This window comes from Gouania willdenowi, chromosome 15, assembly GCF_900634775.1.
Source record: "Gouania willdenowi chromosome 15, fGouWil2.1, whole genome shotgun sequence".
NCBI classification, from domain to species: Eukaryota; Metazoa; Chordata; class Actinopteri; order Blenniiformes; family Gobiesocidae; genus Gouania; species Gouania willdenowi.
This window is the reverse complement of record NC_041058.1, coordinates 5,540,653-5,567,360: the sequence shown is the minus strand read 5'-3', so window position 1 is coordinate 5,567,360 and position 26,708 is coordinate 5,540,653. Positions and strand designations below refer to the sequence as shown.

General features: G+C 36.4%; 1 protein-coding gene across 1 annotated transcript in view; it reads right to left on the bottom strand.

The window, feature by feature from the left end:
* atrnl1a (attractin-like 1a) overlaps positions 1-26,708 on the bottom strand; it is a 230,695-nt gene that overhangs the window by 175,629 nt on the left and 28,358 nt on the right. Inside the window, exons 9-17 of the mRNA XM_028469441.1 lie at positions 25,530-25,713; positions 22,065-22,219; positions 14,419-14,503; positions 12,179-12,399; positions 10,727-10,845; positions 10,219-10,335; positions 8,667-8,799; positions 4,824-5,011; positions 606-819 (exon numbers count right to left, since the gene is read on the bottom strand). Of these exons, the coding sequence (XP_028325242.1) occupies positions 606-819; positions 4,824-5,011; positions 8,667-8,799; positions 10,219-10,335; positions 10,727-10,845; positions 12,179-12,399; positions 14,419-14,503; positions 22,065-22,219; positions 25,530-25,713 (1,416 nt within the window). The remainder of the gene's footprint in view (positions 1-605; positions 820-4,823; positions 5,012-8,666; positions 8,800-10,218; positions 10,336-10,726; positions 10,846-12,178; positions 12,400-14,418; positions 14,504-22,064; positions 22,220-25,529; positions 25,714-26,708) is intronic.

Genomic DNA, 26,708 nt, shown 5'->3' with positions numbered 1-26,708 from the left:
GAAATTCGCAATACAAATAGCAACCATCTAGGATCTTGCTTCGGGCACAATTTACAGTATTTTAAGATATATTATTGAATTCTTTGACCCTGAAAACATTTGCCACTGAGATCATGCTTCTATGTCAATAAGAACCAAAGTTATGACAAAATAAGCCTGGGCGATATAAACCAAAATTGATATCTCAATATTTTTTTCTCAAAATGGCAATATACGACATAAATCTAGACATTCTTAACTCAATAAAGTTAAAGTCTTACAAGAAAGACAATTATATGTTAAGTTTGCTGATGAAAAATGTCACAGGCTCATTTATTAACACACAGCTGTACAATATGTGCCACTTTTGGCTGTTTCTCCTCAAAGGGACAGCATGTGTGAGTGAGTCCTGTAGTGTAGCTAGTTTAGGGAAAGGTTTGGGTTAGGACGCGTTCAGAAATCCATCTAACTGTGCTTTTCATGCTGGTCTGAGACGTAGCGAAACAGCGACTCCAAAAACGAGTATTTTAATATAAAATAAGCTACAACACCCCCCATGTACAAATGTTCACGGTTTCTTCCAGAAGTGAAAATCTTTTTGACTGTTTGTTGTTTTTCAGTCTCACCGACAGGTTTTTCACAGACGAGACCATCTGTGGTGGCCGTGCACGGGTTGGCTTTGAGTCCAGCAGCCTGAGCTCGATCCAGGTTGGCACAGAAACCAGAGTCGCTGGGTTCTCCAGGCAGCCACCGCAGACTGGTGTTGGTGAAAGGAGACGTGTCTTCCCAGCCCCAGTACGACACGTTGATCTTTCTCAGGCCGACCCAGGGAGACAAGCTCTGCACACACACACACACCAGTACATTTCCACACTACGGGATGACTAACGATCTTTACACTCTGCAAAGTGAAAGTAACGAATTACAAATACTCATAATTGAGTTGCTTTTAGTATTTCAAAATCAGTAATTTTACATGTACTGAAGTACATTTTAAAATAAGTAAAGTAGTTTGTTACATTTCTACAATCAAACGTTACTGAGTAAATTATTAATATTATTAATATTTATTTAAATGATCAACGGACATCGTTAAACTACAAAAAATGAAATGACTAGACTACATTCGAATGCATCACATCATAGCCGACCAATCAGATTAAACGTAATGCATCGCGCCAACACAGTATTTAATGCCGGTTATTTTTATCGCAACATTTATTTGCTTTTTGTTTTTTTAATAAAATGTGTTATTTTTTTTAATTAATTTATGTTATTATTATTTCATGTATTTATATATAGAATTATTAACATTATTATTAATTCAGCCTGGGATTTTTTTAAGTTTGAATTGAATTCACTGGTATTAATTTATTTAAAAAAAAACTGTATTTATAATAGTATAATTTTGACAAACCTTTTATTTTATACAGATTTGTGGAAATGTTAAACTCTTCCTTTTTACGTTTATACAAGAGATGTTTACTGTATGCTTAGGAACCGTGGATAGATGTATTAAAAAAAATAAGTGGTCGGTGAAAGTAAGTAGTAATTTTTACTTTGAGTACTATTTAATTGATTTATTTTATGTATGACTTACTTGTACTTCAATCAAGTAGCAGTATTTCTACTTGATGTAGGTTATATCAGTACTCTTTACACATCTGCCACTCGCTTTACACGTCAGACGACTAAAAACATGTTTCTTCGACGTTTTATTCCCTGAGAAAACCAGTCGGAGGCATCATTCTCAGCATTTTGCCTTGAAACTAAAGCCTTTTCAAATGACTAATTGCTAGATAAGCAAAGCCTCTCTCGGGCTCTTCAGATGTGCTGACAAAACAAATGTTATTCATTAAATGACGGCACGCAACAATGAATGACAATATATTTTCCCACAGCTGGGGTTACGTTTAATCTAAGACGAACAAAACAAGTTGAAAAAAAACTGAATTTCCAGCCCAGAGCAGTGGCAGAGCTTTGCAGTAGCACAATGTGTTTCAACACTTTGTTGAGTCCAGGATTAGAAACAGGTGTCGCTTAGTGCTGGAAAATGGAAAACTGTGATACATTTGTGAACAGTGAAAAAAAAAAGGATGTTAAAAAAAAAAAAGAGATAAAACTTTCAGCCATAATATTAGAACTACTGAATAAGAGAGATTATTCCTGGATCGGCAGCAGAGAAGTGCAGGGTCTCTGAAGGCATTAATACATAAAATAAATGTACCAGCTGTGAAATACATGTTACACAGGAAAACATATAGATTTATGTTTAACAAAAAAGATTAAATATGTGTGTTTTCAACAGCTATTTTTAAAAACACTAAATGCAAAAAAAAAAAAATATGCATTTGAACACTATTTCTTTGAATTATTTTTTTCATTTATTGAATAATAAAGACAAATCTACCTCCATATATAGTTGGAAATTAAAAAAAAAAAATCGTCTCCATTCTCAGCCAATAGCAAAATGTGATTGTAATAACCAGGTATCACCCCATAGAGGGCAGTCTCACTTACGTTTTGACAATAAAATATGACTAATACTTGGACTAAAATTTCAAGAGTTGGACTAGAATCAATCAACAACACAACTTCATACCAAACAAGTGATTTCTTGTGCTACTGTTGTAAATGGCGCTATATGAATAAAGATTTGAATTGTTTATTATGTTTCCCGTGTAATGACTTCGTCGTGTTTGGGCGTTTCTGTGAAAAACATAAAATATGAACATCTGTCATTGTTTTGTTTTGGTTTCAAATCTGTGAAAACACCAGAAAAGTCACTTTGGCAGTGGTTTTAATGACACACTGGTCACAAAAAAAGCTATTGTGGTGTTTTAGTTCATGAATTGAAAATATTGTGTTTTTTCAACAGTTTGCTGTGTAATCATATCCAACTTAAAACTGTTGGGCTGGATCATTTTTTAATTGTACCTGTATTTCATTCAATATTTGTTCTCGTTCATTACCGATGACATTTAGAATTGTATATATATATATATATATATATATATATATATATATATACACATTTCATCAAAGCAGAAATTCTCCCTCTAAGTTCTGATCCTTCACATTGTTCTGGTGCTGTTTTCTCATTTGAATTCCAGACGACAACACTTAATGGATCTGCTTTTGTTACATGTAAATAACAGTTTTTTATGATCCTGAGGTCTTCCCTTCTTTGACACCTTGTAATAAATATGCTCATATTTTTCTTTACGTAACGCTACCGGTGTTTGTGCAATAAATCATAGTGTCTGTATGTGAATAATTTGTTTGGGAATGGACTCCAGGGAGTGGAGCATGAGTCCGGTCGTCCATACTAATCACTTCTGATATTTTATTGTCTAACAGGAATTTAAAGGCTGCTAAAACCTAAAGTCATATCCATAAACAGCTATTTAATTAGATCTATGCGTGCAGTGTTGTTACACGGTCTGTGGCGTTGTAAATTCAGTTTATTTGTTGTTTTTCTGCTTTATGTTTGTAGTTTTTCACACAAAACCTCTGAAAATTGAATAATTAGTCATTTTTCTCATTCATACGAGTTCTAAAACTGTGCTTTTGCATCACATTGGATAAAATATTATGTACGCAACCCGTTAGCTGAGACTTCAAACTAATATTAATGAAAACATGCGATAAAAATGTCCGATTAGTGTAGTGTTTTTCAACTTTGGGGTTATTATTCTTTTTCAAATTAAAACACACAATCTTAAACAAACTATACAATCACTTTGTCAAATATGAATCTAGCTATAAAAAAAATGCTGATATCAAAATGGGGTCACAATCAAAAAAAAGTGGGAACAACTGAATTAGTGTAATAATGCATTTATCAAAGTAATGCACAACAAATGTTGCACACGTGTATATTGATATTAATGACCCACGATATCAATGACCCACAATATTATAGGCTGATATTTGCCATAAACGTAATATCGGATGACGTCGGCATTCGTTTTTCCACTGAACTTATGTTAAAAACTTACACAATTTCCATCACTAACGTTGCAAAAGTTTTGTTTTTTTTAATTTTGCAAAGAATTTGTGGAATAGAAGCAGCCTTAACCTGCTATTACCATGAACCTATTCCATAATGTGACCTGAAATTAGTTTAGGGCAGCGTTCTTTAACCTTGGGGTTGCAACCCCATGTGGGGTCACCTGAAATTAAAATGGGGTCGCCTAATGTATAAAAATATTACTGATTAAATATGTATTTTTGTATTTTTTTTTATTATTTTTATTTAATTGTTATTCTTTATCACACAAAATCTCAAAACAAGACAAAAGTATTCCAATACTTTCACTTTCTCAAATGTAAATCTAGATTAAATAAAATGCAGTATTAAAAATATCTGAGCTGGTGCATCTTTGTACACTAATCCTTACGACTATGTATTTATAACACAATATAACAAATATCATCAAAAAATAATTGTCTCTGGGGTCGCCATAAATTTGTGAACTCAAAATTGGGTCATGACCCAAAAGAGGTCGGGAACCACAGGTTTAGGGGGAGGTCTATGTATCAGAAATCAGAAATTGAGCTTTGGAAATAATCAACATATCAGATATTGACAAAAAGTTAATATCAAACATCTCAAGCTACAGTGAAATAATACACAGAGCTGGAAAGACTTTTTTTATATCCTACAGAGTAAATTGTCATTTGTCCAAGCCGTAATGTGGGTCGTGTTTCTGGTTCAATTATCTGACACATTTAGCCTTAGCATTAGTTCTTAATGAGTAAGATTTCAGCAGCAACATGCCACACCTCCAACTCTCAGTCCTTAAACCATCATCAGTCTGAGTTCACTTCCTGGTTCCTACCTTGTCTTGTAGCTGGTATTTTTCCAGCTCTTCCAGCACAAACTGGACCTGTTTGTCTGTGAGCAGAGAGGCGATGTTTCCTCCCAGGTTTTTGCAGTAATGTTGAGCGTTATCGTAGCTCTCTCTGCTGGAGTTGATCCTCAGACAGGCCTCTGCTACGTGGTGCCAGCCGTCCCCACACAGCTGACCTACACACAGACAACACAAACAAGAAGACAGTCATCAACATCCCCCGCCAGATTGGCTGTCATTATAACTCACAACCTTTTTCTAAATGTCCTAAATCTAAGAAGTTAGATGTAAACATAAGAAAATATTATCACGTCAGAATATAAAATTACTAACTATCTTAAACGATTTCTAAGAAAAGTGTCGCCTTTGAAGATACCTCAGAGTAAAAAAAAAAAAAAACGGCACAAGGGCAATAACTCTAGAAAAAATATTTGCACACTTCTCATTTTCGAACTTCATCAAGGTATTGATACCCTGAAGCCACACTTCAAATTTGGTTATCCTATCTTAAATGGTTTCTAAGAAAAGCCTTCCCCTTTGAAGATACCTCGAACAGAGTTAAAAAAAATAAACGGCACAAGGGCAATAACTCTACAAAAAATATTTGCGCGCTTCTCATTTTCTAACTCCATCAAGGTATTGATACCCTGAAGCCACACACCGAATTTGGTTATCCTATCTTAAACTGTTTCTGAGAAAAGCTGTCCCCTTTAACTCGGACAGATGGGCGTACAGATGGATGGCGTTCAAACCTATATCCTATAACACAAAAAACACACACCAGGACCATGATCAGAGGTGTAAAGAGGACTGATATATTCTTCTCAAGTAGAAGGACTGTTACTTGCTTGAAAATTGTACTCAAGTCCATAAAATACTCAAACAAGTAAAAAGTATCTCAATTAAATAGTACTCAAAGTAAAAGTTACTAGTTACTTTCACCCCCCATGTATATTTTTGGTCATAAATCTTGCCACGGTTCCCTTGCATCAGGGTTGGGGTCAAATATAATTGTGATAGTGTAATTGATAATTAATTACCATTATGGCATAATTATAATTGTAAATGTGTTGGTGTTGTAATCATATTTGAAATGTAATTAAATTTAGATAATTGACTTCATCGTGATTGTCGTGACAAAAATCTATAAAATATGTCAATTATAATTTAATTTAAAGCTAAACTTGGGATGAAAAACAAATTAAAAACTGACCCGTTATCATAAGAGATGCTAACAGAAAGCTAACCCAAGACGAAGGTTAAGTTTTATTGGGAAATATTTTTCATACACAGTAATTGTGATTAATTATAATAATTGAACTTTATTTTTACTCTAATTGAGAATGTAATTGTAATTGACTTTCAGGGGATAAAAAAAAAAAAATCATAATTTAATTGTAATTGGGAAAAATGTTGGTCACTGTAATTGAACATGGATAATTGAAAATGTAATTGTATGTAAATAATTTAATTGACCCCAAACCTGTAAACACTTCATGTATAAACTCAAAAAGGAAGAAACCAAATCTTACACATTTGGAGGCTAATTGATTTTCCATAAATTTCATAGAAATTTCCATATAATTACAATTACAAGGTCAATTACCTTAACTCATTTACATTTCAGTTTTGATTATAAGAGCAGCAGATTTTTTTTCAATTAAAATTACAATTTTAATAAAAAACAAAAGCAATTAAATTCTGGGAATTCGGATGCTTATTTATGTGATAATTGTAATTAACTATCAATTACGGGATTATAATTGACCCTGATAGAAAGTAAAATATGACGTTTACGTTTGAAGCTTGAATGCCTTCTGTTTCCAACTATAGTGATTTTTACTGGTGTGTCCAAGATACAGAACACATTATATAATGTACATTATTACTCTCCTGATCATGAGTGAAACTCACTGTAGTTCTATAAATACAGATACAGAACTGGTCACAGCATTGCTACAGGAGCAGTTTCAGGATAAAGATGGATTAGTGCAGACTGTGCTGTTGATTTAGCTGCTATGAAAGGAGAAGAAAAGTACTCTCACTTCACTGACGGGGGCTGTTTATTTTGGTCTGTGGGACAGAATTACATTCCCAGACCCATAATGGCTTCCATCATCCTGCTTTCATGATACGCACAAGTGAAATACCTGCCGTCTTTATTTTGACTGCGATAATGGACTGAAATCAGAGGAGAAAGACGGATGAGGAAGGCCCTAAATAGGACGTGTAAAAATAAACATCTTGATCATCTGACGGTGTTTAAAACATAAGCACGTCTAGTAAACGAGAAGAGTCCAAGCATGGAGTCACAACGAGAAGCTAAGATAAGACGTAGATTACCTACAGCAACGATTCCATCAAACACACTAAAACTAAGAGATCGCATTTGGTTTCATGCTAAAGCACATCACTAATAATTATCGGGTAACACTTTGGTTTAGGGAACACTTATTACCATTAATTTGTTGCTTATTAGCATTAGTAACATATTGGCTCTTAGTCATCATTAAGTACTTATTAATGCCTTACTATACACTTAATGGCAGTCTCTTAGTCCAAACAGGGTTAGGATTAGGATTAGGAATAATGCTAATCCTAACCCTAACATGTTGAGATCGTAATTCTTCCTTACTTACTACTAATAAGTTTTAATTCTGAGGTTATTGAGAGAAAACTCTTAGTTAATGGCTTACTGGTTGTATAATAAGGCCATGCAGAATCAAGCATTAATAAGTACAGAGTCAATATGTTACTAATTTGAATGCTAATAAGCAACTAATTATTGATTAATAGGTGTTTGGGATTTTGTATTAAAATCCTCACAAAATAAGTCATTCCGACTTTGGGCAATATATTTTTTTAAATGTGATGCACATATTCTACACTGAAAAAAACCAACAATGGGACACTTTGCAGCCGTAGCAAAGATGCCAAAAACTCCTTCTCCGTGTGTTCTAAAACGCATTCCCAGTCCTCCTGAATGATAGAAACCCCTGCAGCGACTTTACTCTTGCAAAGTTCTTTCAGGACAGATTGATTTTAGATGAATTACCAGAAGACAATTATTTATGAACAGCTTCTTTGAGCCCCTAAAGGATTAAATGGCTGTCTTGAGCCAGGCCTGAGGTAGGACTTAGTTTATGAGGCCCTCCAGGTACATTGGCCTTAGCTGAAACTGGACACATGGTCTATTCTTCTAGTGCGTCAGAGGTAAACGGTTAAGGAAATGCCTTAAAGCTGCGGGAGAAAATAGTTGTTAGTTATTAAATAAAGACATTGTGTAGGCCTCATGGGGGGGGGGTTAAGGTTATATACACTATTGTGCTTGAGTTTTCAATATCAGTTCCTGCAGCACCTTCACTTCAAAAATTCTTGATTTTGTAAACAATTTTTGTGCAATTTTCTGGAATAATTTGAGAGAAATTGCAAGATTCTTTTTTTTTGGAACAATGTAGATTTAATTTCATTATTTGCAATAAAAAAAGTAAAATAAATGCATTCATGTGATAAAAGTGTGCGAAAACTTTGAGCCGCTAAAAACATTGTAAAGTTTCATTGAATTTGTGACTTTGAGATATATACAACTGAATTATTTGGTAACTTACACAATAATTCATAATTTTGTTATCTTTTTTACTGTCTTCTATGGGCTGAATTACATGCTCTAAAGGGCCAGATTTGGCCCCCGGGCCATGAGTTTGCCACGTGTAGTCTAAATGGTTGAAATTACCGCTTGAAAGATGGTTTTGATCTTTCGGAACATTTTTGGAAAAGTTGTGCGCATTGCATTGTGGGATGTAGACTTAAATAAGGGAGTAGTTTCCTCGCCTGGCAGTGGTTGACACTCCTGCTGCTGAGCCTCCCACTGACAGTTGGCGTTCAGGGAGCAGCTCCTGCAGTTGGCCAATCGGAAACACTCCTGCTCCTCCCTGAGTTTACACCTGGACGAGTCTCTGACCGACTGTAAACACAGGAAAACCTCCATCAGCATCCTCGATTTGTGACGCTAAGAATGCCCAACTAGAAGTTACGCAGAATGAAAAAGAAGATTTTGCAAATGAACACATTTATAATATACAGATCAATCCAACTGCGTTAACATTAAAATCAGCAAACAAATGCATGCACTATTGATATTAGAGCAACAGCCCTTTAGGTACTGCTAAGCAAATAAGGATGTATCTCTAAAAAAAATGGCCTTGCAATAGCATTAACCTGGCAATAGCTTAGCATTAGCATTAACTAAGCAATAGCCTCGCATTAACTCAGCATTAGCCTAACATTTTCCTAGCATAAGCTTAGCATTAGCATTAATTTTAGATTAGCATTAGCGAAACATTAGCTTAGCAACTTTGATTCTTTACATGTTTTGAACATATAGGGAAATTGACAATAAAGCTGACGTTGACTTTAATTGGCATTAAACTAGCATTAGCCCAACATTAGCCTAGTCATTTAACCCTCTGTGAAATAATGCAGAACATGATGAAAATTGTTTATTGGCTTGTTAGAAAAGTGCTATTGCTAGGGTAATACTGACGCTAAACTAATGTTTAGCTAATGCTATTCTAATATTATTGCTAAGTTTATGCTAAGGTCCCTGATCATGCATTTTTCTCCCATCTCAATTTGTTCTACGAACCCCAAAAAAATAGTATTTGAGGTTTATTTTCCTAAACTGTTTTCCAGAGTTTTAATGGGCTGTTTTGGTGCCTACTTATGTATATTCATGGATGGGCGTGTCTATAGACGCTGACTTTGGAAGAGGGAAGCTCAGTGAGCAGGATTAGTGAGGATTGCTCAGTGGTGAAGGAAGAAACCCTAATAATACTTTGGGGAGTGTTTCTGATAATGAATTAACTTTGTAACAAGGTTAAAAGCTAAAAAAGATAGATTTAGCATGATTTAGGACCTTTAATGCTAGACCAATGCTAAGCTAATGCTGGGTTAATGCTTAGCTAATGCTAAGCTAATGTTAATGCCAAACTACTATAAAGATACTGTTCGGCTAATGCTAAGCTAATGCAAAGTTAATGGTAGGCTAATGCTAAGCTAATACTGGGTTAATGCTTAGCTAATGCTAAGCTAATGTAATTGCCAAACTACTACAAAGATACTGTTCGGCTAATGCTAAGCTAATGCAAGATTAATGCTAGGTTAATGCTAAGCTAATGCTGGGTTAATGCTTAGCTAATGCTAAGCTAATGTAATTGTCAAACTACTAAAAAGATACTGTTCGGCTAATGCTAAGCTAATGCAAAGTTAATGCTAGGCTAATGCTAGGCTAATGCTAGGCTAATGCTAAGCTACGTTGATCTGTGACCTTCTATAACCAGACATGCAGCCTAAAAGGTAAAAAGAAGTGTGAAATAATACACACATGTCCCCTTCTTCTGGCTCCATGCTTCCATAAACTCAGCTGATGTTCCGACAACATGGAGGGAGGGGCAGACAGAGACAGTGCACCACCATGCTGCAGGGCTAGCTCCAGAGTTAGCTGCACATACAGATATAAACACACATCCAACACAGGAAAAAAAACAACAAAAAGCAGCACAGAGCTGGGCTTTTAAATGAACTAATGGTGGTATGTGAGTGATTAGCATAGCGTGGTCCAGTCCTGACCCCCCGTTGAGGTGCTCTTAGCTAATGGGCTACAGATCACCATCACTGTGCCTACAGTACCGTGCTCTCCTGTTAAGTGCTTTCTGATTGCAAACCAATCAACCACAACTCCCTTTAAGGGCAGTGCTAAAAGGACTCACATGTTATGGTAATTTATAAATCACATTCCTGCTGCCCTGGTGAATATAAGCTATGTATTTCTCTCTGGTAATTACAATGACCTTTGTTGCTAATCAGTCCCTAAAACATCAGTTGTGACTCACCACGGTGCAGTTGTTGGTGACAGAGATGCATTTCCTGTCCTCACACCACTGACAACCTCTGGTGTTGGAGGTGCAGGTGGCACAGTCAGAGAAGTGGAGACACAGCTCGTCCTCGCTGTCTAGAGAAGGTCAGAGAGGAAATGTGGCAATTTTACTAAAGTTTGACCTATTTGACTTTGGTTACATAAAACCATGATACAGAGATCATCATAACTACACACGTAAGTGCTCGAGTTTGGGCTAACCTTCAAAATTAAAGTCCAATATTAAAAAGTCTCATCCCTAAATAAAAGTTCATATAACTAACATAAGGTAGATAGATTGTTTTTTAAAGCTGAAAATATTTTTTTATCATACAAAGACAATATGTAGGCCCCATAGATCAAATAAATTGTTTGTTTACATCTCCACGTATGTTGATATCTTGGGAAAAAGTTTTGCACATTGCATTGTGGGATGTTGAATCGCGTAGACCAGGGGTTCTTGACCGTGGGATCGCAAAACACAGAATATTTTCTGAACAATTTGAGCCAAGTCACTACACTAAACTTGCCATATTTTTGCATTTCTGCCACTTATCCATCAAATTTCAATGTCGTTTCTGCACATTCACTCAACTTTTAAGACATTTTCGGCACTTATAAACCCTTTCCACCACTTTTCCCACCAAATGTTGCATATTTGATCCATTATAGTAAATTTTAACCCCTTTTCACTATAATTCATGCTTTTTTTTGCCAATTTAACCACATTCACCATTTGTCATGCCCATTATTTGCAAGTTTAAACTAATTGTTCCTACTTTTTGAATTATCGTACATCACAATTTTAACCTTTTATCATCTTTTTTCGAGCAAACGATCTCAGATTTATAAATCTACGAGGCCTACACTATGTTTTTTTGGTCTGACAAAAAAAAATAAATAAAAAAAATGATTGCCTCCAGCAGCTTTAACACCCAGTAATTATAAATTGAAGTAACTCTGTGTGCTTTTTGCTGTGATGCACTTTATCATAGTTGTTCATTAACTTTCAATAAAGTTCAATTTAGCTGTTAATGTATAAATTAAACATTCAAAAAGAGTGTTCACCGAGTGGTTTATGCCGAATAGGCTTCTACCTGCCAGATTCACCAGTGCTGTGCGGTCTTTTAATTCAGTTCAGTTAATTCAGTGGCTTTGTGCGCTATTAAAAGCTGAAAGCTAAAACATTTCAATAATTACCACTACTTCAACCTGCAGTGAAGTGCCTGAAGCAGACGACCAGGAGGATTGAGTGAGTGCAGCTGCATCTGATGCAAAAGCCATGGTAATTATTTGAAAATTAGATAATTGTTCTATTAGCCAAAAATAATAATAATTTCGCAGCATTAACAAAACCCACAATGTTTGATGGGAAAACTACAGATTCAAATAACCAGTTAGGGTTAAACTGAATCATAAGTTAACATACCTTTGTACGTAGTTTGGACTGAGCAAAACGAGGCTGGAACCTTGTTGTCGGCTAGCTCTAGTTGCCAAGGAGTGCATCTGGTTTCGACCCAGTGGCATCTCAGGCCTGGCCCAGCAGCAGCACACAACTCTGGACTAGAAAAGGCCCGACATGATGGAGGAGTGTAGGCCAGCAAATCATTCATGAGGACGCCCGAAAAACCTCCAAAGACGTACATGGAACTGTGTGAGAGAGAGGGTTAACAAAGAGTCAATGGAGCAGCAGGATGCAGTGAACGGGAACAAGAAAATGGAGAGCACAAGAACTTTAGAGAGAGAAAAAAACACTTTAGTGTTGAGGGAGAAAAGGACAGTAGGAAAAAAGTGGCTTTGAAGTTCAAAGCTGAAATTTCTGTGCTTAACGTTTACTTTTTTTTTTTTTTTTACTGAGAAAGTGCTGTTAAAGGGTCAGAACATCATTGGGCGATTTCAGCAATAAGTCCCCAACACAAAGTGAAGGAATATGTGCAGCAAACTTACATTTGTTACTGGGCACTGACATTTCTAGCTCTTGATTAACTAAACTTTTTTTTTTTTGTAATTTACCACCAGATGAAATATCCTACTGTCCCTGTATTGTGTGCGCCTGATAATCACACAGTGTTCTCAAAAGACCAAGTATGGAAAGCTTTGAAAGATCTCTTCACAAATGGAATCAGGTATTTTAATCAGCTGGTATACTGGTCACTTTACTGGTGTAAAAGGGTAAAGATGTGGCATTAACAGATATTATAAAGGCAATCAAAACTTCATTTGGGTTGCATATCATTTTAACCCTCCTATTATACTTAGGGTCAATTTGACCCCATTCAAGTTTATCATTAAAAAAAAAATACTAGTTTTCTTTTGCTTTATATTTGAAGACTTTTCCTAATTTGATGAGTACAATATATTAAGCATAAAATTACCAAGATTATATTTTTTTTTTTTCAATGTGCTGAACACATATTGCACACAGTGGTGTTTCTCTGGGGTCAATTTGACCTCAAGCTGTTTAACGTAGTAACACATCTGCCTGTGTGTGACCTTACATCCCCATCCCTTACATCTCTTGAAAATGTCTACTAGGAAACAGTTAGCTGTCAGTGTGGTTTAGGAACAGCTCTTTTACAGTGAAAGTGACGTAGAGGAGAATATGTTGAAGGACCCTGATTATGAGGCATTCTCATCTGTGTGCCTGACACAAAAACTTCAGTCAACAATTTTTTGAAAATAATTTTCTTGAGGCAAATATATCCATGGGGTCAGATTGACCCCATGGATAAAATGTGTTAGTAATAATTAAGGATAATACAAGGATTGAAACTGGATAATGGATCTGGAATCCAGGCTAGTGATGAACCACTGCAATAGAGCACCTTATATCCTTGAGAAAAAGGGTTATTGTCAAGGAGGTTTTGGAACAGCTCTTTCACAGTGAAAGTGACGGAGGAGAATGTGTCATGGTTTTATTATCAAGGTGTTATTTATGTATTCAACAAATAAACAAAATGCCTGACACAAAAACTTTAGTTAACAATTTTCTTGAGGCAAATATCCTGAGGGTAAAATGTGTATAATAGGAGGGTTAAGACTGGATAATGGATCTGGAAGCCAGGTTAGCAAAGAACCACTGCAACAGAGCACCTTATGTATCGGGTTTAATCTATGCCATTAAGGGATAAAGAGATCTCTAGAGCAAAAGAGATCCAAGATCTAAATGATCGGGAGACCTTATTATATGATAAAGTCCTAAAAATGTGCATTAAAAAAGGGTGCAAACCGCAAAAATTTTCTTTTGGAAACCACGTATGCAAACAAAAAAGAGCATTAAGTTTCAGATCCGCTGAAAAAAACAGGAAAAGAAACAAGCTCAAAGACACACTGTACATGTCGCAGAGTCTACTTTATACAAATACTGCCAAAAGAAAGATTTTCAGGTAAAGTTTTCTTCACAACGAGAAGTCAGCATTTTAATGTGACAAAGAAGCATCCTTAAAATAAATATAACATTGACTCGAGATCGAGGCTTGGCATGATGTACATACTGAAGGTCTAACCTGAGAAAGGCAAGAGGAAAAGTCAGCGCCATACTGAACACCGAAAAGAGACAGCAGGGGACATGTCAGGGAAATGTAAAAAACAATGTCACAGAAAAGTGTAAACATAGCTTAACTTAGCAGGAAGGTAGACAGCCAAACCTGAGCTCAGATAAGAACGTACCCATTGCTCACGACAGCCGAGTGTCCAAAGCGGTTGACGTCCTTGTGTAAGCTCGGCCTTGGAAGGACAGTCCATTCATCGCAAGCTAAGAACATACACAAAAAAAGAGAGAAAACACACTGATAACATGTTCTTAATCTTCGCTGGAAATAGGTCACACTTACACCAATTTATGTAACAATTTATGTTACTCCAAAAATGATTTCATATAAAAAGATTTGCTAATTAATATACAGTATGTGGGTATACTCACATTGTAATTCGTTCAAAGAAAATTTTAATCTACTTTGAGGGTCTTGAATTAGCACGGTTTAATTTAAAGTTTAATTAAACCCCAAATTTTTGGCTAATGTGCATCCATGGCCCCAGTTTATGGGTGTGGCTTCTGGATCAGTTAAGACAAGCCCAGTCTATACTATGGCTGTGTTTGAAATGTCATACTAATGTACTATTCATACTAATTCTGATTTCAAAATTAGTACATAGTGTGTTCACATTAGATAGTATGGAAAGATTGAGTATGTGAGAAATACCCAGATGTATACTATATGAGGATATTTTGTAAGTATGCACAGTGGAACACTTGTCATACCAAACTGCCCCATTATGCGTTGGGAGCGGAATGTGAAATCGTCCTGGGACCAGCTTCAAGCTAAAAATCAAACACGCTTTTTTCAAAACAAAAGCATCTCTTCTTGTCTTCCATTAGTTTTTTTAACGCTTTTGTAAATACAATATAGAGAGATTTATTTTAAGTTAATTGGAAATTTCATAAGTCATAAATGGCAAACAATATGGAATCTCCAAAATGTGGGAATGATAATCATAATCATACTTTTAGCATATAGTAGACAGTTATTACTCAAAGAGTTTGTAGTGTACAGTACGAGTACGACATTTCCAACACAGCCTAGTTCCTTGTTTTTATAAGAGGGGGCGGAGCCAACGGTGACGTGAGAATAATTATCTTTTTGATTTTGTGGCCAATTTTAATGTAATTTAGGGAAATTTTGTGGAATAATTTGAAGAAAATTGCAGGATTTTGGAAAAATGGAGAGTTCTTTTCACAATTTGAGATTAAAAGTGATATACAGTATAAGCATGGGGGAAATGTTAGCCCTGCTAATATTGTGGAGATATCTACAACTGAATTAGATTCATGGTTTCTCTGATTTTTTGCTTTCTGCTGGGGGCCAAATTGGATGCTGTAAAGGGCCAGATTTCGCCCCTGGCCCTTGAGTTTGACACATGTGCAATAAACTGAAAATATGGCTCAGATTTGTAAATGAATGACAAGCCTTGTTAATGTTAAGGTCTTCTTATTTTTGTACGATTTGGTAGATTTATACAATGCAGAAGAAAAATCCAGGACGCAAGCATTATATTTGGGAAAATGAGCTTCACAAGTTGACCCACAGTTCAACACTTTCCTCCACTTTAATAAAAACTCATTATCATAATCAATATGGTGAGAATAGCAAAGATATTCTGGGAGATTACTTCATCTAATGCTGCATAGCTCCCAATATAATCACAAGCAGTGTTTTCCTACAGCTCTCACTGATGCAATGGTATTTTGCTATTTGGACTTTACATCTCAGGTGATTTTACAATCCTCACACACTCCCATTACATTAATATGGAAATGAGTGTGTGATTGTTGGGGCTTTCTGTGTGAGAGAAGTATAATTGTGCCGTCTAAGGCCCCTGAACCTCAACAGAGCCGCTAGATTTGGGTGTGCGTGGTTGATGATGACCTCATTATGCGGTTTGATAATTGGAAGCACTTGTTTGGGAGAGGACATGATGATAGGACAGCAGGAAGATAGGCGGGGGTCATTTTGATCCCCCTGCAACACGATGGTCATTTCTCAGAGGTCAAACATCAGCTTTAATGACAACGATACACAAGTTTTCTAATATTATCACTGTTCCAACATATTTCACCTTTATTTTACACTTTGTATCTTCTTGATCTGCTCATACGTGGTCAGAGTCTAGTGGACCAAGAGTTTGTACCAAATGAATGTTCGTGGCAGTGTAAATTATCTACATTTCACCGGTGTAGGGAACTTAAAGACTTAAAACTAAGTAAGTTCTTCCACTGTGAGAAGAATCCGCAGCACCGAGGAAAATACCATCTGTGAGTTAAGTTTGCATGCTTGTCCCATGCACAGAGATCTCCCCCTAGTGGCATCAAAGTCTGTTCTAATGGGTGAGAGGCATGTGAAAGAGGACAAAGTGAAGAAAGCATCTGGATACTTCTGGTAACAGAGCCTAACAGATGGGAACTACTGTCCTGAATAGAGATAGGCGATATCAGCCAATTGATATTATAGGTTGATATTTGCCATTAAATGTAATATCGGTTGACATCGCAATAATTTTTTCCACCAACATTGAAAAACCGATGTTGCTGATTGAGACAACATGGTAAAAACAAACATGGTAATATTTTGATTACGAAAGTTATGATGATGTTTAGTTGTGGAATGCTTTCCATAAAATTATGCATCATTTGACCTACAATTACTGCGGAGGGAGGGGTCTATGTACATATCGGCATTGGTTAATTTAGGAAATCGTAAATTTAGTACTGGAATATATCGACATGTCGAATAACGGCAAAAAACTAGGTGCGTTCACACCGAACGCGACAATAGTTGCTTAAATCATCCGTAATGAGTGGATTGAACCTGGTCGCGCTTTTTGCTCACTTCATCACTTCAGTGATGACCAGGAATGTGATGTAGGAAGAAACTCATTTCACGATTGGATGTTGTGACACAGAATCACTCGAAGTCGCTTCAAAAGTAAAAAATGGTTCAACTTTGAGCGACTTTGAGTGACTCGGATTGTGCGATTGAGTCGCTGGAATTGCGGAGTCGTGTCACTTGACGTTGCGTCATTTGCATTCGCATTCGGTGTGAAAGCACCATAATATCGAACATCCCTAGACCTAAATGTTTAGATGCTTTAGATGTTTTAATAAGTGTTGATTTTACTACAAAAGTCATATCCAGAGTAAATATGTATGTGTGTCCAGAGTTAAGGTAAAATAAATCTTGTTTGTTAATTTCTCCATAAAAAAATTGTATCATATCGTTATCGCAAGCCCATTGTTGCTTATCGTATCATGAACCAAGTGTATAGCACAATCCTCCAGTTGTTACATAAGATTAGCGCGAGTGAGTATCTGCAGATTGTGTTTTTAGAATAAATATTGCTACATCTAGAAAGGTGATCAAATGTAGTTTCTTCTTGGTAAATTACTATTTAATAACAAAAATCATATTACAGTCAGTATCATTATAGCCAATATATTTTAACAGCTGTGTTGAAATACAAACTGCTTTCATTTTGTATTTAAAACAGTTGCATAAACCCTTAGGCTTTGTTAAAGCAGGCAATGCAAAGTTTAAAATTAGTCATTTAATTGTCACGCCTCGTTGGGGATGTGAACCTGTGACATCTCGTTGTGGAATCTATTCCTACGCAGACGCAGCTGTTGTGTCGAGTTCAACATAAATAACCCCCCCCCCAGGCTCTGCGTGGAATTGGCACCTCGGCCCAGGTAGTCGTTACTAAAAGCAGGCTTCAGGTGTGCACAGCACAGCGGTATTCCATAACCATCTGATGCTGCTAAAAATTGCTATAGTCACTGAATAAAGCTTTGTCGCATGATCAGAAATCATGTTTCTTGAAAGCACTTCCAATGATCATGACGTGGAACAAGGACTTGGATCTAGTTTAGCGCTTTGATAACAACTTGGATGTGTTCAACCCCATCCTTACCTAAAATCAGCCAACCCAAGACAGAAGCTGACAAATTGGCCACTAAAGAACTGTCGAGCCCAAAAGATGTTTATCAAGTGCACACACCAACACAGATTTTAATTTCCTCTCAGGATATGAAAGAATCTGTGTTAATAATGCATGATGGCACAGAGAAAGAGAAACCCAGAGTTTAGATCAAAGCAGGTGGGCTGATTGACAGTTTGATCTGCTCCAAATTAATGGAGAACATGATGGAGAGGGCCGGGAGGAGGAAGAAAAAGAGGAAAAAGCTTGAATGACACCCATCATCTCCTCACCCGCCATAGGCTTCCACTGCAGTGTGTCATGTTTGTTGAGCTGCTGCTAATGCTAATTCTGTGCAGTCTTTTTAATCAGAGCTCATTTTCCCTGGGAATTTAAATAGAAGTGCGAGGGTGTCAAGGTTGAAGGTGAGGGAGAAGGGGGAAGGGGGGGGGACAAGGGGCAAGGGGCAGAAAATCCAATCCAACTGAAAAGTGATTCCATGTCCACAATAATCGACAGTGAGGCAGCAGAAATGACGCCATGGCAACCCTCCAAGGTTAGCGCCGCAAAACAATAACAAAGTAGTTCTACTTCTTCTTCAAATTTTAAAAATTCAGAACCAGGGATGTCCAGAAGCGTAGGCAGTGGGCGGAATCGCCTACTACTCTCTTTCTGGCCGTTTTCTACTTTTAAGAATGTTCATAAATGATTCCTTCCCCCATTAGCACCAAAAGAATATCTGTAATATTGCAGGAATATCTGTAAAAGTCACTTTTTTTATTAGCTCTGTTTGCTAGCGCAAAGCATCTCTTCTTCACTGTATCCCAACTGAACACTGGGTCACCAGCGCCCTCTGCTGGTCCAAACAAATATCTGGCGGCTGCAACTGAAGGAAAACAATCAGTCTCTCTAAACATTTCCCCAATAATGTAATAAATCTTAACATTCACAACATTACTGAATTCAACTAAATTAAATAAACATTATCTTTGAAAAAGATTCAACAAAGAAAATAGTCGCTGGCTAGAATAAGTCACAGACTAAATTTGGGTTTTTATTAATTCATTCATTATCAATATCATAATGAATCATGAATTAAAAGTCCTGCGTCCAGGGTACTGGGTTACGAAAATCACAAATATAAGGGTATGTGCAAGATATATTATGAATATTAATGTGATAGTGTTAGATATATTATGAATGTTAATGTGCATTGATACAACTAAATACAGTATATTACCAAAACCAACTACAAGCAAACCACACAAAAATGGTGTTAATCATGCAGATATGTTACAGAGGACTACTAAGAGACCAAGCACCCATACTACTGGTATACTATACGTTGGTACATTTTCAATAGGAAAGAGGTACTGATAATGATGCTGAATTCTCTGTCATCATTATCACAAATACCAGATTTAAACTTGTAAATACATCATGCAAACAAAACTAGGTGAAAAAATACATCATGCTAAGAAAAGTGCTGCAAAATGGACAGAAAAGCTACAGTTACACTAATATAATGCACCAAAACGCTAACAGCTGCTCGCTTGCACACAGGTGACTTTGCTTAATTCTGGGTTCCATTGACAACATTGACGTAATGTCCTTGAACAGGCGTCTTAATTACTTTACAGACCTTTGCTTACTTTACATCTAAGGACAGAAAACCTGAAGCACAGAAATGAATCCAAATCTTAAAAAATAAATAAACTTGATTGGACAGGATTTTGTACAAACTGAAATGTTGTGTTTATCCATGTGAAAACAAAGTGTGGCCTGTGACTGGATTCACCTTTAGCCTCTGAGTTCAAACTTCTAATACCGAGATACTCTGGCAAATGTGGACAAAGCTCGACTCTCTGCCCATAACAGAACAAAAATATCATAATGGGGAAATTATGGTTAAAGGGGTTTAATATCACATCTGTATTAATAGGATTGAAGTGTAAATGTAATGCATTCTGAGCATATTCAGCAGGGGACGTTTTCATTTATTAAACGCCATAGATTTTCTGCCTGTGTTTTGTAAATGAGATGCAAAGCAGACGATGGATGGCATTGAGATCTGTGAAATGACATGTCCAACTCAACACCTTAAACTGGGTGTTTTTGGATCCACACACACACATACACACACACACACACACGAGCTGTAGTTCTAGATAGAGATACTCTAACCCGGTCAACGTTCCATCCTCTCACAGTCTCTTTACACTCTGCAGTCAGTCAGAGATGCTGGTGGAGAATAAAGTCGACGCAAATGCACATAATCATGAATAAATGATGATATCTTTAACAACAAAGAGCTGAGGGACACGTAAACACACAACCTTACTGTGAGTGTGTGTGTGAAAAGTAGCATTACGCTCCCTTTTTTTCATTAACTCCCATTTATTTCTTTTAATTCACACTCCTCTTCTCTGCGTTCACCTTTATTGTCTTTGGGTGATCCTCTCCCCACACTGCACTCACTGTGCTTCCTCATTTTACTTTAAAGAACAAAAAAAAAAAAACCTCCTTCATTTGCTTTTATTGCTCCGACCCTCTGCATTCGTCCCACTTCCCTCTCTACTCACAGGTTATTTCATTGGTGTGTTCTGTTTGTCAGCAGGAATTCAAGTTAAAAAAAAAAAAAAAAAAACTTTGGGAAAGCATTTAACACAAGCCTGGAACATTTTAAAGCAATGTGAAGATTTAATTACTATTTAATACAGTGGTTCTCAACATTTTCAGCCTGCGACCCCCAAAATAAAGGTTCCAAAGAGCGGGGACCCCCACTGGAGCTGAAGGTGGTTGAACACAGACATGAACATTAAATAACGGTCATGTGGAGACAGGGTCGTCTATAAGGGGGAATAAAGGGGAGAGATTTTTGGGGTCCATCCATAAAGTCAGCAAAATGATGGTCCATTGTTCTATGAATCTGTGATAACCACATTTATTTATTTATCTGAATAATATCTACTAATATCCAGGAAGTTTAATATTAACTGTGCTATAGTATATGGTCATCTTAAAGATGTAAAGCCTTGTTTTAATCACAAATAAAATGGGTTAAACGTAATAAAAATTGGTGGAAATTGTGGTGAAATGGGATTTTAAAAACCACAGAAATTGGTTGAAAGTTACAAATTATGGTGGCAAAAAAACCCAAAAAAACAGAAAAAGTGGTAAAAAGGGTTCAAGGTGTTGATATTGGCTTAAAATTGGCAGAAATGGGGGAAGGGGGGTTGAGATGATGTCATAAAAAGTACAAACAATTAGTTTAAACTGGCAATTAGTGTAATGGGCATAACAAAGGTTAAAAGTGACAATAATGGGTCAACAAAGGTGGGAAAAGTGGTGGAAAGGGTTTAAAAGTGCTGAAAATGTCTTGAAAGTGGAAACAAATGTGCAGAAAAGGCACTGACATTTGATGGAAAAGCGGAAGAAATGGGAGTAATGTAGCAAAAATACATTAAAAGAAGTAAAAATATGGCAAGAAAAATTCATGAAAATAGGTTAAAATATGGCAAGTTTGGTGTAGTTGCAGATAAAGGGGGAAAAAAGAAAAAAAAAAATGGGCTCAAATTGTTAAAAAAAAATTGCAGTGTCTCGCGACCCTAAATGGGGTCCTGACCCCAAGGTTTAGAAGATGGGACGAGTGTGATTAGTGCAATTTGTGAGTGTAGCCTGGGGGTTACATTAAAAAAAGAAGATGGGTGCAGAAAAATGAATATAAGTACCTGAATATTGCCTTAGAAAACATCTAACGTAAACATCCACTAACATAAATATTAATATCTGATTTAAGATATTAAATCAGCACGTGTGTGTTTATTGTGGCCTTGGTCTCTTACCTATGTCATACGACAGGAAGTCAGCAGAGAAACACTTTGCTCCGTTGCTGAGTGACGTGTCGTTGTGCGTGTTGCCCCCAAACACCAGCATGGCTCCGCTCAGCAGCACCGCCGTGTGGAGGTACCGTGCTATCCCACTCTCCCTCAGGATCAGCCTGGAGGAAAACGTGGGGAGGAGGGGGGTAAAGTGTTAACTCGTCAGTCGTGTGGGTCCCTCTGCGCCAGACATCGGTCCACCATGGCATGTTACTAATGTTGTCTATGGAATGTGACCAGGCTCGTGGTGGCAGCTGTTCACTCATGCAAGCACGTAGGAAAACACAGAACACACACACACACACACACACATGGTATGGTAGGAGGTCTGCACGGTGGGATCTGTTTGATGACAGAGGCCCAGACTGTGGAGTCTTCATTTACTATGAAGCTCCTTCTGAAGCAGGTGGACGACAGGATCAGCAGATTATTGACGTAATGAATTTCCAACACAACCTAACAAATGATTTGCTTATTTTAAACAAGGTTTACGTGACGATTTTCCCACCACGTCAGAAATAATTTGTGCAACTCTTTAAAAACGCATCAAATGGAAAAAAACATTGGATGAATGTGAAAGAATACTTTAATTCCTTAGTTAACTTTAAACTTAATATACTGTAAACTATTCACATTCACACAGAGGTTTTTTTTTACTTTATGGTGCTCTCCATCCATAGTTTATAGCATATTCTCAAATATGTGGCACGCGGGCCAGAACTGGCCTACAAGAGTGTCTAATCCGGCCCGCCAGATGAATTTGCCAAACTGAAAAACAAATAGCAATGCCTTTAATTAAGAGTGGTGGTCCAACACAATGACTACTTTTACATGAGCACTTTAATTCCCCTTTAATTTAGAATAAAAATAAAATAATCTTTAAACTGACCTTGTAAACACCTAATTCTGAATGAAAATGTCCATTCCGAATTAAATTTTAATTCAATTTAAGTGGCTGGTTTATTCTGATTTTAATTCCAAATTGAATAATTTGTCGATTTTGTAAACGTTTAATTCTGCTTTAAATTAATTCCGCTCATTCTGCACATGCTCGTCTTGTCGCGATGACGCACTGGTGACGACATAATCCAAGATGGCCACCTAAAAGCAATCGTTGGACTTGAGCCGAGACTATTTATTTAATAAGAGCCTTAGAAGACATGGATATAATGAAAAAAGTTAATAATTAATTTGGAATAAAAAAATATACCGTTCATTTTTCTCGCCCGATTAAATAAAGTAAAAAATCTGCCAGTTTTAGTGCATGTTTGTTAATTAACTGAGTTCTCATTTAAATCTTGAGGTTTTTTTTTTTAATAAGATGTGTAGTAAAATGATAGTTAAATATCATGTCAGTGTCTTTTAGTTTATTTTGAGTATGTGGCCGATGAAGTAAAATGACTGACATCCCCTGTGTATAGAACTGTGCTATTAGCTATGCTACATTTATATTATGATCACAGTCACATGGTTCCCATGAAGGGCTGTAATGTATAGATGTCATGGCTATAGCTTAATCATGGCAGTAGAAGCATGTCGATCACGTTCTGCTGACACAGGCGACGCTCTTCACATCAGCGAGGACCCACACGTGTTTGCGTCTGGGAATGTCGTGGAGCTCCGGTGACGCTCGGCTACATCAGTGAAAACCAGTCAGAGAATGAGAGGAAGAGACTGAAAGACTTCAGATTCCACTTTCACCAGTCATCTGTCAGACTGAGGTCACCTGAGGTCAAACCTGTTGCACCGTTCTATTCTCAACCTCAACAAACATAGAGCAGTCCCTCACTATAGCAAGCACTCAGTGGTTATAGAAAATCAATACATAAAACTGTATCATCCATATCCATTAAATACTGAAAAAAACTTAACTAAACCACACCCACTCTGACATAGTCATCTTAAAGATGTAAAATCCTTGTTTTAATCAGAAATAAAATGGCTTAAAAGTGACCAAAAAGAGTGTAAAAGATGGTGAAATAGGATTTTAAAAACCACGTAAAGCGGTAAAAAGGGTTCCAAGTGTCAACATTGGAACATTTAGTAGATACATTTAGTTTAAACTGGCAAATAATGGGCATGACAAATTGTGAATGTAGTTAAATAGGCAAAAAATAGTCATGAAATATGGTGAAAAGAGGTTAAAAGTGACAATAATGGGTCAACGTATGTGAAGTTTGATGGGAAAAGTGGTGGAAAGGGTTTAAAAGTGCTGAATAGGTCTTGAAAGTGGAAAAATGTGCAGAAAAGGTTTTGCAATTTCATGGAAAAGTGGCGAAAATGGGAGTAATGTAGCAAAAAAATCATTGAGAGGTTCAAAAATATGGCAAGAAAAAGCAATGAAAAAGGTTCAAATATGGCAAGTTTGGTGTAGTTGCGGAAAAAAGGGTAAAAATAATCTCAAATTAGCTCAAATCAATAGGATGTTAATATTCTTAATTTCTTGAAGGCATCTGGCGACCCCCAACCAGTGTCTCACGACTCCAAATGGGGTCCAAGATGGAGAAGCTCTGCTTTAGAGCAGAGATGGGAAACTTTCATCAGAGCGGGGCCGCAAAAATGTGATTGTCTGATCTGGGGGCCACATTATCAACATTCATGTTAGCATTTAGAATAATGACCAACCTGAGCATTAATACAGGAAACAGTTTTGTCTTTGTATTCCTTTTGTGTGGGTTTTCTTGGTGTTTTTAGACATTTTGTGTGTTTCTTATTTTGTCTCTATTTTTGTCAATATGGGACATTTTTGTTGCCTTTTTAAGTGTTTTTCCAGTCATTATGTGTGTTTTTGTTATATGTTTTGTGTTATTGTTGTCTTTTTGTGTATTTTTCTGTCATTTTGTGCAATTTCGTTGGCATTTTGTGTGTCTTTGTTATCATTTTGTGGACATTTTGTGCATGTTGCTGTCATTTTGTGTGTTTCTGGAGTTTTGTGTGTTATGTTGGGCTTCATATAACTTCCAACTTGATTAATTACACTTCTGTTTTGGGGGCCGCACACAAAATTAGGCCACATGCGGCCCTCGGTCTTGGGCATAGTTGCATATGTCTGCTTTAGAGCATCCAATCCAGCCCGCAAGAAAATAAAAATGTCTCAGTTCCTCCAAATTCATAAATTCAATGAAAATCAACAATATATGCATATATTTTTTTTTTCTGTGTCTAACTCATACTGTATGGCTTGAGCCACAAATTGCCAAAAGAACTACAAATATTTTCTAAAATCCTGTAACTTCTCACAAAGAATGCCACACAATTCCATCAAATTTGTCACAAAAACAAGAAATTTTGAAGTGAAGATCTGTCATTTATTTTTTCAATATAATTGCTGCCTTACATACTTTATATATTATTAATAAGTGCAAACTAAGGCACAATAATGTTAACATTTCTGCCCTGCTGATGTAAAAGCAGAGCTCAGACTCTTACCAGGTTCTCTTGTGGACGTGATAGCGGTACATGTGGTCCACCAGGCCGTATTTGTTGCCGCTGAGGATCTTATATCCCCCGTGGACGTACACGCAGCCGCTGGCTTGGTGGTAAACGCTGCTGTGGCCGTAGCCGCCGCGCACCACGGCTCCGCCCACCGACACAACCTGCCACGAGTTGGACCCTGGGACACAAACAGAGAGAAACATTAAAAAAAAGATTAAGTTCATGGAATCATCTCCATCTTGGCAAGTTTAAAAGCTCTCCATGTATCATAGAAGTGGATGAAAAAGGAATTCAAACCCTTTGAATCTATATTAAAAAGAAGGGATTACATCAACTAAACCAGTGCCACTCAAAGTGTGTGTCAGACCTTTTTTCATTGACAATAAAGATAATTGACACTAAACAAAGAAGGTAATAATGAGAAACCTAAAAATGTAGCAGAAATTAAAACCGCATTAAATTATTAGACTGCGTTAGATATGTGACGTGGCACTAAAGAAAAAAATAATAATAATAAGAATGATTTACATTGGCATGTTAAGTGAAGCAGAACAATGAACTTAAAAAATGTATTTACTTTTTTGTTTTCTTTTTGTTATTTCCAGTATTTTTTGACAACTGCACTTTTACGTTAGTTTTTTAATGCAGGTGATTAGTTTAGTTGTTGATTTTTGATTGATTTATGAAACATGTTGTTTAGTTTATTTCAAACATGCACTGAATTAACTTTTTAGTTTTTTTTTCAGCTTTTTGACACAGATTGCAAACAATGTTTCATTATTTCCTGTATTTTTTTACAACTGCACTTTTAAATTTGTTTAATAAGTTTAATTTAGATTTAGATTTTTGATTTATTATGAAATGTGTTACTTATATGTTACTTATGAAACGTTTGGCACAGATTGCAAATGTTTCTTTCATTATTTCCTGTGTTTTTTTTTACAACTGCACTTGATTAGTTTAAAATAAGTTTTTAAGTTTTTATTTATTCATGAAATATGTTATTTAATCCCTGTTAGTTCATTTCATACGTGTACAGAATTGACTTTTTTGGGTTTTTAAAGCTTTTTGGCACAGATTACCAACAATGCGTCTTTTGTTATTACCTGTATTTTTTTTACTTTTGCACTTTTACATTAGTTTTTTGAAATATGTTACTTATCCCTAAACAAA